The sequence below is a fragment of the Lithobates pipiens genome, unplaced genomic scaffold (genome assembly GCF_037356315.1).
Source record: "Lithobates pipiens isolate NorthernLeopardFrog02 unplaced genomic scaffold, aLitPip1_a1.2 Scaffold_8, whole genome shotgun sequence".
NCBI classification, from domain to species: domain Eukaryota; kingdom Metazoa; phylum Chordata; class Amphibia; order Anura; family Ranidae; genus Lithobates; species Lithobates pipiens.
In genome coordinates this window covers 631,418,097-631,431,973 of record NW_027507903.1, presented here as the reverse complement: position 1 = coordinate 631,431,973, position 13,877 = coordinate 631,418,097, and the positions used below count along the sequence as shown (strand labels likewise).

Sequence of the window (13,877 nt, the reverse complement as noted above, 5' to 3'; positions counted from 1 at the left end):
CAGAAAGCTCCAACCTTCTTCCCCACCTTCCTTTTAGAAGCCTATAGAGCATTAGGGAGGTAACCAAAAGATGAAACTAGCTGTGAGTCACAAGCCTACTCTAAGCCACTCCCAGCCCACAGACAAAAAAAACAACAGGCCTGGCCTGAGGTAGAGGATGCTATATATGTGACTAAACTAATAGACATACCCTTGTTATTGCCTCCTGATTTTAATTTGGACATATATTCAATTACAGTATAATTTATGTTATTACAAGATGGTTTAACAAATGCCAAGCAACTAGCAACTCATCAGTATCTGGTTGCTCTCGCGTTATACTTGTGTTTCCCTACATTCTCTTTTTTTATTGTTGTTGTTTTTGTTCAGTTGTGTCCGACTCTTTGTGACCTCATGGACCATAGCACACCAGGCTTTTCTGTCCTCCGCTGCCTCCCGAAGCTTGCTTAACTTCATCTTAATTGTTTTGATGATGCTATCTATCCAACCTATCTTCTGTTGTCCTCTTCTCCTTTTTCCTTCCATGTTTTCCAGCCCAGAGTTGAGCTTCAATATATATAATGTTTTAAAGTAGAATGATTGCCTTCCCTTAAAAATATGTGCTGCATCACTTAATTATACATGAATCTGCACTTATAGTTTTCTCTTAATCCCCCTGCAAAGTTTCACAAATACCTGTTGACTTTGCCAGTGAAGTCAACCTAAGTAACTTCCTGTGATAGGGTGGCACCAATGTAGCACTGCTCTTAAATTCAAATCAGAGTTGCCACTCTCATGTAGGCTGTGCATGATTTCACTATGGTGAGCTAAGAAGATGTTGTGGAGGGGCTGTATTATGTGGCTAGTAGGTTCTTACAACAAGCTCAATGGAACATTAGGAACTCTAGGGTTCCATGGGTTCAGTTCGAACAGGAATCTGTAAAGCCCCTGTTTCTACCTGGTATTATGTGGGCCCCTCCCTTGACTAACCAAACAAAGACCTACAAGAACCTGATTGTCTGAGACGGCATGCATCTATGGCATATGTATAAACATAAATATGGCTTAATCTCTCGGACACCTAGGGGTGCCTCATATCTGGGTGACCCCAGGTTCCTGATACCCCATAACTACCTGGGTGCTTTCCGTCTTTGGATTGAGCTTGGTTTAACTTCCCTGAAGGATTTTCTTGTAGATTCGAAATTTACCACTTTTCATGACTTGCAAACTAGAATCCAGATCCCTAATACAGAATTCCTCCACTTTTTGCAAATTCGACATTTTTTTTGCATCATTACCCGGGCCCTTACTCCACCCCCCCATCATCCTTTGAGGACATTTGTCATACGGCACCTAGACAAAAAGGGTTGATCCCAGGGCTCTATAAGGTTCTGGAATCAGCAACAGATAAAGGTGGCCTGATTTATAGACCCAAATGGGAACAAGAACTGGGAGTGGAGAACAACACAATAGACTGGGAGAAGAACTGGCGTAATATGTGCCAATGTTCAAAATCTTTATCGATTAGGGAAACAGCTATTAAGGTGATCACCAGATGGTATTATACGCCCCTACGGTTGCATAAGATCTTCCCACAGACACCGGATAGCTGTTTTAGGGGTTGCCCCCACACAGGCTCTTACAAACAAATTTTTTGGGAATGTGACCGGATCCAAGCTATATGGCAACATCTCTTTGATATCATTAATAAGTTGGCAGGCTTTAGCATAACCATGGAAGTGAGTCACGCCTTGCTGTTTCAGTCCCCACCAGATGTTCCTAGACACCTGAGAGGATTGATCCACTCAATTTGCTTAGCTATGCAATGGTCTATTGCTCTCAATTGGAAAGCCCCTTCACTTCCACTTGCGCACATTTTGTCTCGAGTTGATCTAATGATGCATTCTGAGAAAATCTTTCATACTCTTCATGACACAATCCCACTTTATGAATCGAAATGGAATCCATGGTTTATGTTTAGACTTCTAAATTAACTATGCTAGGCTCTCCCCCCCCCCCCCCCTTCCCCCTTTTATGTTTCTAAATCTTTCCTTTTGTTGTTTTTTTTATTTCCTTCTTTTATTTTGGGCAAGGTTTACCTTTGGCTCTGGATGCGACAGAGGCTGTAGTCCTCAAAGGCATACTTGGTCCATGCAGACTGTTAGTTGAGAAAATACAGCCTGCTACTGGATGCAGGTGTTACCACTAGAAGTTAATGACTGCTGTTATGTTTACATACTGTAATGGATTACTACTATGTAACATTGACTGCCTTTGTATATTGTTCTGCATGGATTTCTTTCAATATCCACATGTTTGTTAATCTGGTTATTTCTTTTCAATAAAAAATTTGAAAACAAAAAAAAAGATGCTGTGGAGGGGGTTTTGATGTGACTTTGTCTCACAAGCCTGTAGGTTGTCACCCGGCCATACCTAGTCCAGTCCCCTGCTTTCTGGATTAGCAGGGACAAGGAGGGAAAAGAAGATATGCCATGTGAGTGTAGTATTAGACAAGAATGGTGGTAAACTACTTGCTGACCGTAATATGTATATACACTATATTACCAAAAGTATTGGGATGCCTGCATTTCCAAGCACATGAACTTTAATGGCATTCCAGTCTTAGTCCATGAGGTTCAATACTGAGTTGGCCCACCATTTGCAGCTATAACAGCTTCAACTCTTCTGGGAAGGCTGTCCACAAGGTTTAGGTGTGTGTCTATGGGAATGTTTGACCATTCTTCCAGAAGAGCATTTGTGAAGTCAGGCACTGATGTTGTATGAGAAGGCCTGGTTAGCAATCTCCTATCAGGTTGAGGTCAGGACTCTGTGCAGGCCAGTCAAGTTTCTCCACCCCAAACTTACTTATCCGTGTCTTTATGGACTTTGCTTTGTGCATTGGCCCACATAATTTTGTGGAGGGGGGGTTATTGTGTGGGGTTGTTTTTCAGGGGTTGGGCCTGGCCCCTTAGTTCCAGTGAGGGAACTTTTAAGGTGTCAGAATACCAAGACTTTTTGGAAAATGTCATGCTCCCAACTTTGTGGGAACAGTTTGGGGATGGCCCCTTCCTGTTCCAACATGACTGCTCACCAGTGCACAAAGTAAGGTCCATAAAGACATAGGAGAGTGCGTTTGGGTGGAAGAACTTGACTGGACTGCACAAGGTCCTGACCTAAACCCAATAGAACACCTTTGGGATGCATTAGAGAGCAGACTGCGAGCCAGGCCTTCTAATTCACATCAGTGCCTGACCTCACAAATGTATTTTTGGAAGAATGGTTAAACATTCCCATAGACACACTCCTAAACCTTGTGGGCAGCCTTCTCAAAAGAGTTGAAGCTGTTATAGCTGCAAAGGGTGGGCAAACTCAATATTGAAACCTACAGACTAAGACTGGGATGCCATAACAGTGCATGTGCATGTGCATGTAAAGGCAGGTGTCCCAATACTTTTGCCAATATAGTGTATATACATTACAGTTTGCAAGTTGTTTACAAGGATTACGGCTGAATATATCAGCCATAACCCCGTTTTTTTTGCAGCCGCCATCCAGCTTTCTCATGAGCTGCTGAAACAGTTTCCGAAGTGGCGGTTGGGGACTCCCTCCCTCTCCCACTGCTCGTCGGTGTTTCTCTGGCTTATCGTTTCCTCCGGTTCACTCGAGAAATGATCCAACGGGGATGTCGCCTGCTCCCACAGATGATCAAAGAGTAGATACTCATTGATCTCCTCTATGGCCTTGAAGGACTGTAACAATGTCATGACATCACTTTTGGTCCAGGTTGGAAGTATTTATTTTTTTAAGCCAAAGGTTAAAAAATATATTTTTTTGATCTTTTGCTTTTAAGGGTAAAGAAGAGATCTGGGGTCTCTTTGACCCCAGATCTCTTTATTAAAGACAACCTGTCATCCTTATTTCTATCACAAAGGATGTTTATATTTCTTGTAATAGGAATTAAAGTTCAAGTTCATTCTAAACAGGTAACCTGTAAAGGCGTCTAAAGTGTCACCTATGGAGATTTTTAAAGGGATTGTAAAGTATTTTTTTTAAATAACAAACATGTTATACTTACTTCCACTGTGCAGCTCGTTTTGCACAGAGTGGCCCAGAATCTGCTCTTCTGGGGTCCCTTGGCGGCTGTCTCTGCTTCCTCCCGCAGGTACTTCTCACGTTCATGCGAGCTCCCTCACATGGTGAGAAGCACCTGCGGGCACGCTCCCGTGATACAGCCAGCGGCTACAGCTGCTCGCTGTACCACACGACCCCGCCCCCCAGCGCTCCGTGTCAGTAGATGTGATTGACAGCAGCGCGAGCCAATGGCTGCGCTGCTTTCCATCCATCCACTCCAGCCAATCAGCGGCCAGGCTGAACGGTGAAGAGGATGGCGGGGGCGAGCGCGGGATTTTCGAGGGGTGAGGTAAGTAAAACGGGGGGGATGGGGGCGCAGGCAGTTTTCAGATGTTTTTTCCCCTTAATGCATAAAATGCATTAAGGTGAAAAAACATTTACCTTTACAACCCCTTTAAGTTTAGTTTGTCGCCATTCCACAAGTGTGCACAATTTTAAAGCGTGATATGTTACATTTCTATTTACTCGGTGTAACATCATCTTTCATATTATATTTAAAAAATGGGGTAAATATTGTGCTTTGTTTTTCTTTTAAAGGAGTTGTAAAGGCAGAAGTTTTTTTTTTATCTTAATCACCTTCAGACCGGACCATTTTGCTGGTCAATGACCAGAGGTCTTTTTACAATTTGGCACTGCGCTGCTTTAACTGGTAATTGCGCGGTCATGCAATGTTGTACCCAAACAAAATTTGCGTCCTTTTCTTCCCACAAATAGAGCTTTCTTTTGATGGTATTTGATTGCCTCTGCGATTTTTATTTTTTGCGATATAAACGTAAAAAGACCGCAAATTTTGAAAAAAAATGATATTTTCTACTTTTTGTTATTAGAAAAATCCAATAAACTCAATTTTAGTCATACATTTAGGCCAAAATTTATTCAGCCACATGTCTTTGGTAAAAAAAAAGTCAATAATTGTATATTTATTGGTTTGCGCAAAAGTTGTCACATCTACAAACTAAGGTACGTTTTCTGGAATTTACGCAGCTTTTAGTTTACGACTGCCTATCTCATTTCTTGAGGTGCTAAAATGGCAGGGCAGTACAAAACCCCCCCAAATGACCCCATTTTGAAAAGTAGACACCCTAAGGAAATTGATAAGTGGCATATTGAGCCCATTGAATATTTTATTTTTTTGCCTCAAGCGATTGAATAATGACAAAAAAAAAATTTTTTTTTTTTTTACACAAAGTTGTCACTAAATGATATATTGCTCACACATGCTATGGGCATATATGAAATGACACCCCAAAATAAATTTTGCTGCTTCTCCTGAGTACGGGGATACCACATATGTGGGACTTTTTGGGAGCCTAGCCGCGTACGGGGCCCCGAAAACCAAGCACCGCTTTCAGGCTTTCTAAGGGCGTAAATTTTTGATTTCACTTCTCACTACCTATTACAGTTTTGAAGGCCATAAAATTCCAAGATGGCACAAAACCCCCACAAATGACCCCATTTTAGAAAGTAGATACCCCAAGCTATTTTCTGAGAAGCATTTTGAGTCCATGGAATATTTTATATTTTGCCACAAGTTGCGGGAAAATTACAAACTTTAATTTTTTTTTCACAAAGTTGTCACTAAATGATATATTGCTCACACATGCTATGGGCATATGTGAAATGACACCCCAAAATAAATTCTGCTGCTTCTCCTGAGTACGGGGATACCACATATGTGGGACTTTTTGGGAGCCTAGCCGCGTACGGGGCCCCGAAAACCAAGAACCGCCTTCAGGTTTTCTAAGGGCGTAAATATTTGACTTCACTCCTCACTACCTATTACAGTTTTGAAGGCCATAAAATGCCAAGATGGCACAAAACCCCCACAAATGACCCCATTTTAGAAAGTAGACACCCCAAGCTATTTGCTGAGAGTCATGTTGAGTCCATGGAATATTTTATATTTTGCCACAAGTTGCGGGAAAATTACAAACTTTTTTTTTTCACAAAGTTGTCACTAAATGATATATTGCTCACGCATGCCATGGGCATATGTGAAATGACACCTCAAAATAAATTCTGCTGCTTCTCCTGAGTACGGGGATACCACATATGTGGGACTTTTTGGGAGCCTAGCCACGTACGGGGCCCCGAAAACCAAGCACCGCCTTCAGGCTTTCTAAGGGCGTTACAGTTTTGAAGGCCATAAAATGCCAAGATGGCACAAACCCCCCCCAAATGACCCCATTTTGGAAAGTAGACACCCCTAAATTTAGGGGTACACTAGTGAGACTAGGTAATAAATGGCGGGTGCCCTGAAACTATAAAAAAAATAACTAACCAACCAGCGTCACCTGTAACAGTTATATGGTGATCACTGGTGAAAGGGTTAACTAGGGGGCAATCAGGGGGCTTTATGCGGTAGTATATGGGGGTCCCTGGCGCTATAAAAAGCTGCGGTGAACCTAAATACCTACCTGCCTAACTAGCGTCACCTGTGACACTAATACAGTGATCAGAAAAACGATCGCTTATTAGGCTGGGTTCACACTGGAGTGATGCGGGAACGCCACGAATCCGCGGCGGGTTCCCGCATCACATGCCTCCCGGCGGCAGTTCACACTGCCCTATGCGAACTGCTGGGAGTGTCAGTGAAATGTTAATGACACCCCCAGATCAGTTCGCATATCGCAGTGCGATCTGCAAACTCGGATCGCATGGTGTGAACACCCATACGATCCGATTCTGCTGCGGACCAAAAAAAGGGTCCCGTGCGAGTTTGTGGCGGGTGCGGCGGGTGCGACACGAATTCAGCCATACTATCTGTATGGCTGAACTCGAATCGCACAGAGATCGGATGTGATTTGCACTGCAGTGCGGTGCGAATCACATCCGTTCTCATAAACCGCTGCAATGTGAACCCAGCCTTAGTGACACTGGCGACGGGGGGTGATCACGGGGTTAAACCTTTATTGGGGGGGTTAGGGGGGTACCTTAGAACTAAAGGGGGCTAATCCTAACTGCCCTAACAGTTATTACAGTCACAAATGACACCTGCCGGGTGATCAGGGGGTTAAACCTTTATTAGGTAATAAATGGCGGGTGCCCTGAAACTATAAAAAAATAACTAACCAACCAGCGTCACCTGTAACAGTTATATGGTGATCACTGGTGAAAGGGTTAACTAGGGGGCAATCAGGGGGCTTTATGCGGTAGTATATGGGGGTCCCTGGCGCTATAAAAAGCTGCGGCGAACCTAAATACCTACCTGCCTAACTAGCGTCACCTGTGACACTAATACAGCGATCAGAAAAACTATCGCTTATTAGGCTGGGTTCACACTGGAGCGATGCGGGAACGCCATGAATCCGCGGCGGGTTCCCGCATCGCATGCCTCCCGGCGGCAGTTCACACTGCCCTATGCGAACTGCTGGGAGTGTCAGTGAAATGTTAATGACACCCCCAGATCAGTTCGCAAATCGCAGTACGATCTGCAAACTCGGATCGCATGGTGTGAACACCCATGCGATCCGATTCTGCTGCGGACCAAAAAAAGGGTCCCGTGCGAGTTTGCGGCGGGTGCGGCGGGTGCGACACGAATTCAGCCATACTATCTGTATGGCTGAACTCGAATCGCACAGAGATCAGATGTGATTTGCACTGCAGTGCGGTGCGAATCACATTCGTTCTCATAAACCGCTGCAATGTGAACCCAGCCTTAGTGACACTGGCGACGGGGGGTGATCACGGGGTTAAACCTTTATTGGGGGGGTTAGGGGGGCACATTAGAACTAAAGGGGGCTAACCCTAACTGCCCTAACAGTTATTACAGTCACAAATGACACCAATGCAAAAAAATAAAAAATAAATAAAAAAAAGCAATTGGTGTCACTGTGACTGGGGGGGCAGGGGTAATTGGGGGGTGATCGGGGGGTAAAGGGGGGGTGTGAGTGTGCCTGGCATGTTCTACTGTATGTGTGGTGTGTTGGTGCAACTCACCGAACCTCTCTCCTCGGTGCCGGAACGAAAAATACCGACACGGAGGAGAGAATACATCACTTCCTCTCCTGTGTTTACATTACAGGAGAGGAAATGATGTCACGGGACATTTTCATTCGTCGGGAGCGATCGCGAGGGGGTGGCCATGAATGAATGGCCGTCCCCTCGTCCGGGATAGCTCCCGAACGAATACCGACCACCGCAGGCACCGGGCGGGGGCCCGATCGAGCCCCCGACCGGCGGGCAGGCAAGGACGTACATGTAAGCCCTTATGCCTGCCCGTGCCATTCTGTCGACGTACATCGGCGTGTGGCGGTCGGCAAGTGGTTAATGCATTCTATGAATTCATTAAACCATCTGTGTGTAGCAGCCTCCCCAGCACTCCCTGATTACTTATCTGACCCCCATCTCTCTCCAGTGATTTCCACGAGTGTCTAAGCCATCTGGGACATGCCTCCTGATTGGCTGAGACACAGAAGCCGTGCCATTGGCTCCCGTGGCTGTCAATCAAAATCAGTCAGCCAATCAGGGGAGAGAGGGGGCAAGGCTGCGTCAGGGCTCCACGTCTAAATGGACAGACAGAGCTCTGACTCTGATACAGTGCTCCCATAGGAAGTTGCTGGCTGTGGGGGCACTCAATAGAAGGGAGGGGCCAGGATCAGTAAAGAGAGACCCGAGAAGAGGAGGATTCGGCCTGCTCTGTGCAAAGCCAACTGTACAGAGGAGGTAAGTATAACATGTTTGTAATTAGAAAAACAAACAAAAAACAAGCCTTTACAATCAAATAAAATATCAGTAAACCACAAGGATATCTCGGATTCCAAGCGCTCAAATGGACCAAAAGTTTAAATGCCCAACAGCAGCTATTATAAATAAATAAAAGCAATCTACAAAAATATGCTAAAAGTACACAGAAATAGTAATTTCAGCATTAACAGTGCTAAAAATGCAATAAGAAAAAAAGTCCTTATAAAGATTCACTCCACTGTGGCATATAGAAAGAAAGTCCGCATGAAAAATAATAATAGAAGATGTGCTCCGTGATCCTTAGTAACCACAATCTAATTTATCTGGATACCATCACCGAACACCTTGTGCATAGAAGAGTCCCCGTTGGTAATGCACTCACCAGACATCGGTGTACAAAGGGCCTTATATCACCACACACTATGAGATCTGGTCAGTAGACATGTACATTCATTTTCGTCCGAATTTCAAGTATTTTCGTTATTGTTTTAACAAACGATAACGAATGTGCAGAATCCGAAAAACCCAAAAGATCCGACATAAACAAATGCTTTATTTTAGTTTTCGTTGCAACAGTTCGATATAGATAGGAGATTCGACATGACGCTGACAATAGCGATCTGTGTCCATCGAACCTGTGGTCGAATGTGCCTAACCTTAGCTCTAGTAGTTCAAGATTATTCTACATAGAGAGAAAAGATTCGACATAGAGAGAAAAGATTCGACATTATAGAGACAATAGCAAAAAAGGTCAAATGTGCCTAACCTAACTCTATTCGTCCAAGATTATTCGACATAGAGAGAAAAGATTCAACATGAAGATTCAACGAAGCAGTCGTCGCGAGCGGACATTTATGGTCAAATGCTCTGCCCATAGATTATAGAAGAATTCTAATGTTGGTTGACTAGTAATAATATTTAATAAATATAATTATTACTAGTGTCATACAACATTAGAATTCTACTATACTATAGTTTGTAGGCAGAACATTTGACAGGAAATGTTGATTGTGGCGTCGTACAATTTAGCTGCTCTTTTTAGGACATTCGACAGACACCATTAGCCTTCAATGACAGATTAGACCTTAATTATTTTGGATTTTTGGGTTAATGCATTTTAACAAATTAATGAAACAAAATAAATAAAAATGAATTTCGTGAGTAACTAAATAAATGTATTTTTCGGACGAAAACGAAATTCCGAAATAAAATATTTCAGTGTGCAGTCTACTGGTCAGATCTTCCCAATAACGATATCAGTGGACTACACAACGAAGCATGTCACCACCTCTGCTTAGGACCTGGCTCCTCTCCCCGAATCAGTAAATTTCTCAAGCAATAGTTCATATGAGCAGAAACAAAAGGGGAGCTGGCATAGTGTAATATTGTTTATTTAATAAAAAATCACACACACAATAATATCTGCTTACATGGTAACATAAGTAAAACAGCATATAGAAAACATCTGCCGAGCAGAGCAAGTCACTTCTCACCACCTCCTGAGTTGGTATATGGTGAAACACGTTAAGGCGCGTCTACGCGGCTCCCTCATCTGTCAGTGATAGCGCCGGTCAAGCCCGGGTTCCATTGCAGCCATATACCAACTCAGGAGGCGGTGAGAAGTGACTTGCGCTGCTCGGCAGACATTTTCTATATGCTGTTTTACTTATGCTACCATGTAAGCAGATATTATTGTGTGTGTGTGAATTTTTATTAAATAAACAATATTACACCATGCCAGCTCCCCCTTTTGTTTCTGCTCATTTGAACTATTGCTTGAGAAATTTACTGATTTGGGGAGAGGAGCCAGGTCCTAAGCGGAGGTGGTGACATGCTTCGTTGTGTAGTCCACTGATATCGTTATTGGGAAGATCTGACCAGAACTCATGGTGATATAAGGCCCTGTGTATACCGATGTTTGGTGAGTGCATTGCCAATGGGGACTCTGCTATGCACGAGGTGTTCGGTGAGGGTATCCAGATAAATTAGATTGTGGTTACTAAGGATCACAGAGCACATCTTCCATTATTATTTTTCATGTGGACTTTCTTGCTATATGCCACAGTGGAGTGAATCTTTATAAGGACTTATTTCTTGTTGCATTTTTAGCGCTGTTAATGCTGAAATTACTATTTCTGTGTACTTTTAGCATATTTTTGTAGAAGCCTTTACAATCACTTTAATTCAATAAAGTGTATTCTTTCCAAAAAATTGTGTTTGCAAAACCCCTGCACAAATACCGTGTGACAAAAAATTTCAACGATTGCCATTTTATTCCCTAGGGTCTCTGATAAAATATATATATAATGTTTGGGGATTATAATAAATTTTCTAGCAAAAAATACTGATTTAAACTAGTGTAGCGGGGATATAATTGTGTATTAATGCAATTAATTTGAAGTACGATGTAAATCTATGGACAATGTTCTTCGTTAGTATTGGATGCCATCTAGTGACCAAAACTGGAAATGGACTTTAGTTATTTTCCTTTTCATGGTGTTGGAAAGATAACAGGAAGTGACTGTTTTTACTTTGGTCATTTGACCTCATTTACCCAGGAGTCTGTGTGACCTACCTATGAACACTCTGATATGCAGTGCATGCTGGGTAGGGTATAAAAGGCAGTGGCCGTATTTGGCCTCTTGGATCCACGTTGCCTGCCTGTGCAGAACTGTGTGTAAGGTTCTTGGACGCATCGGTAGATAGTCACCGCGGAGTGCAAACCGGACTGTTTGCTGGGTGACTTGACGGAGCCAAGAGCTGGTGATCAGATCGACGGGGATTGGAGATGCTTGTTGGCAGCGGAGAGCCGGATCCAGTCGGTGGAGTGACACGAAGCATCTGGCCTAGTCAGTGGAAGCAAGCTGCAGTTGTCGGACTCAAGCCATCACTCAGAACTCTGATCCGATTGGTGAGCGGGTTGTGGCCCACTGTTTAATCTATTACACATACTTAGACTTACTAATAGGCCTCGCTGCAACATGTTGTTCCACGGAAGCATAATTGAGCAACTGACACTTAATAAGTGAGGCCTGTTTCACTTCAGTACCTAAGTGTGATTACAAGTTTCTGGATTTATACCTGGAGTGTTCTAAGTTAACTTTCTCTACTTACTCCTTTGGATTACAACTATCTGAGGAATTATCTAAGCTAGCGAAGAAAGATGTTAGAGGAGGAAATACTTTACGTGAGGCCTCACGTAGACTTTAAATAAGGGGAGCTCCCAGGTCTAGATAGTAACATACGTGTACGCTGTGTATTGTATTTGATTGTTGACTTATGTTGTGCTGATGTTCTACGTTGGGACAGCAGTGCAAACTCTGTAACCACCTATTTGCTATATTTTCAGTAAAAGTATTTCTGTTTAAGAGTACAAGTGTGTGGTCTACTGTCTTTCCCCACCAGGTGGAGCCAGAGGATCCTGAGGGATAGATACAGGTACATTATACTGTTTACACTGTACTGTATTATTATTGCACCACAGCTGTGCCAAGGGGACAGAGTCATACAGAAGGGGGGTTTCTCAGTAGAGTGCAGGCCCAATTCAAATCAGCAGCTCCTTCGGGGGTCAGTGCTACACTAGTAAACTAAAAGTGCCAGAAAAAATCGGCAAGTAGTTAACACGCTTCTAACTCCTAGGAACGAGCAGCCACTGGCATATATTGGACTTTTCACTAGTGTGGGCTATCAATGTGGATTCATTACTTTATTAAAGGACATTAAACATAGCAGTGGACATATTTTCCTTGGTGAGCCAATCTCCCTTATCCATTCTGAATTAGCAGCACTGCCTCTGTTGCTGAAACCCGCCCACTGTGAGCTGCAGTGTCTGGGATCCGGAGTGTGTGAGACACACATGATGGAGGATTTAGCTCAGTCAGAAAGGTAAAGAAAGTTTTTATTTACATTTTTTTACTTTTTGACTAGTACTTAACATGCCCCTGTCATATAGAAGCATTTAGATGCACTTTAACTTGAACAGGCCATATTTGACTTGATTTGATCAAAATTATATTTTAATATCAGGAAATGGTCAAATACAACCACACTTCCGTTGGGGAATTCATCCTTTTGGGATATGAAGATTTTCACAGTTTTCAAAGTCTCTTATTTCTTCTCCTGCTTCTAATTTATGTGGCCACTATGATTGGGAATATCCTCATTCTTGCATTAGTGTCAACGACCCTCTCTCTTCAATCCCCCATGTATTTCTTTCTCTCTCACCTTTCTTTATGTGATATAATGATCAGCACAAATGTAGGCCCCAAAACCTTACAAGTCATTCTAACAGGTAGATGCAACATTTCATTTGTATCTTGTGAAATACAATTATATGTTTTTGGAGCTTCTGCTCTTATAGAGTGTTGTCTTTTGACAGTAATGTCATATGATCGATATTTGGCCATATGTAACCCATTGCACTATTCAATAATTATGAAGCACAGACTGCCTCAGTTCTTGGCTACGTTATGCTGGGTGGCTGGTTTTCTTCTTGCCTTGATCACAGAAATTCTTGTGGTTGAATTAGACTTTTGTGGTCCGAATACAATAGACCATTTTTTCTGTGACCTTGCTCCTCTTCTCAGCCTTTCCTGCTCTGACACCAAACAGGTTGAAATTCAGGTATCTATTACGGTCATTGGAATTGTCATGTCTCAATTATTCTTTGTCATTGTCACATACATTTGTATATTTACATCGATTCTTCAGATCTCCTCCATTGCTAGCCGACAAAAGGTCTTCTCAACTTGTAGCTCTCATTTGACAGTTGTGTCTACTTATTATGGTACACTTATAACACTTTATGTGGCTCCATCAAGAGGATATTCACTAAACCTCAACAAACTTTTATCTCTTTTTAACACAATAATAACCCCACTATTTAACCCAATCATTTACACATTACGAAATAAGGAAATAAGAATTGCATTGAGCAAAGTTTTTTTAAAGGGACTCTACCTAGGAGAATATTAACCACTTCAATATCAGATATTTTTACTTCCTTCTTGTCCAAATGTTCAGTACTCTTACGAGGGGGTGCTCATAATTATTGAGCCTTATGCAGAATAAAATTGAGCTAG

The 13,877-nt window shown here is 42.7% G+C and overlaps 1 protein-coding gene across 1 annotated transcript; it reads left to right on the top strand.

The window, feature by feature from the left end:
* The first annotated feature begins 12,826 nt into the window (after positions 1 to 12,826).
* LOC143964077 (olfactory receptor 5AS1-like) lies at positions 12,827 to 13,825 on the top strand. Its single transcript, XM_077473784.1, has one exon. The coding sequence runs from the start codon at positions 12,940 to 12,942 to the stop codon at positions 13,768 to 13,770; it is 831 nt and encodes a 276-aa protein (XP_077329910.1). The 5' UTR covers positions 12,827 to 12,939; the 3' UTR covers positions 13,771 to 13,825.
* The last annotated feature ends 52 nt before the right edge of the window (positions 13,826 to 13,877 follow it).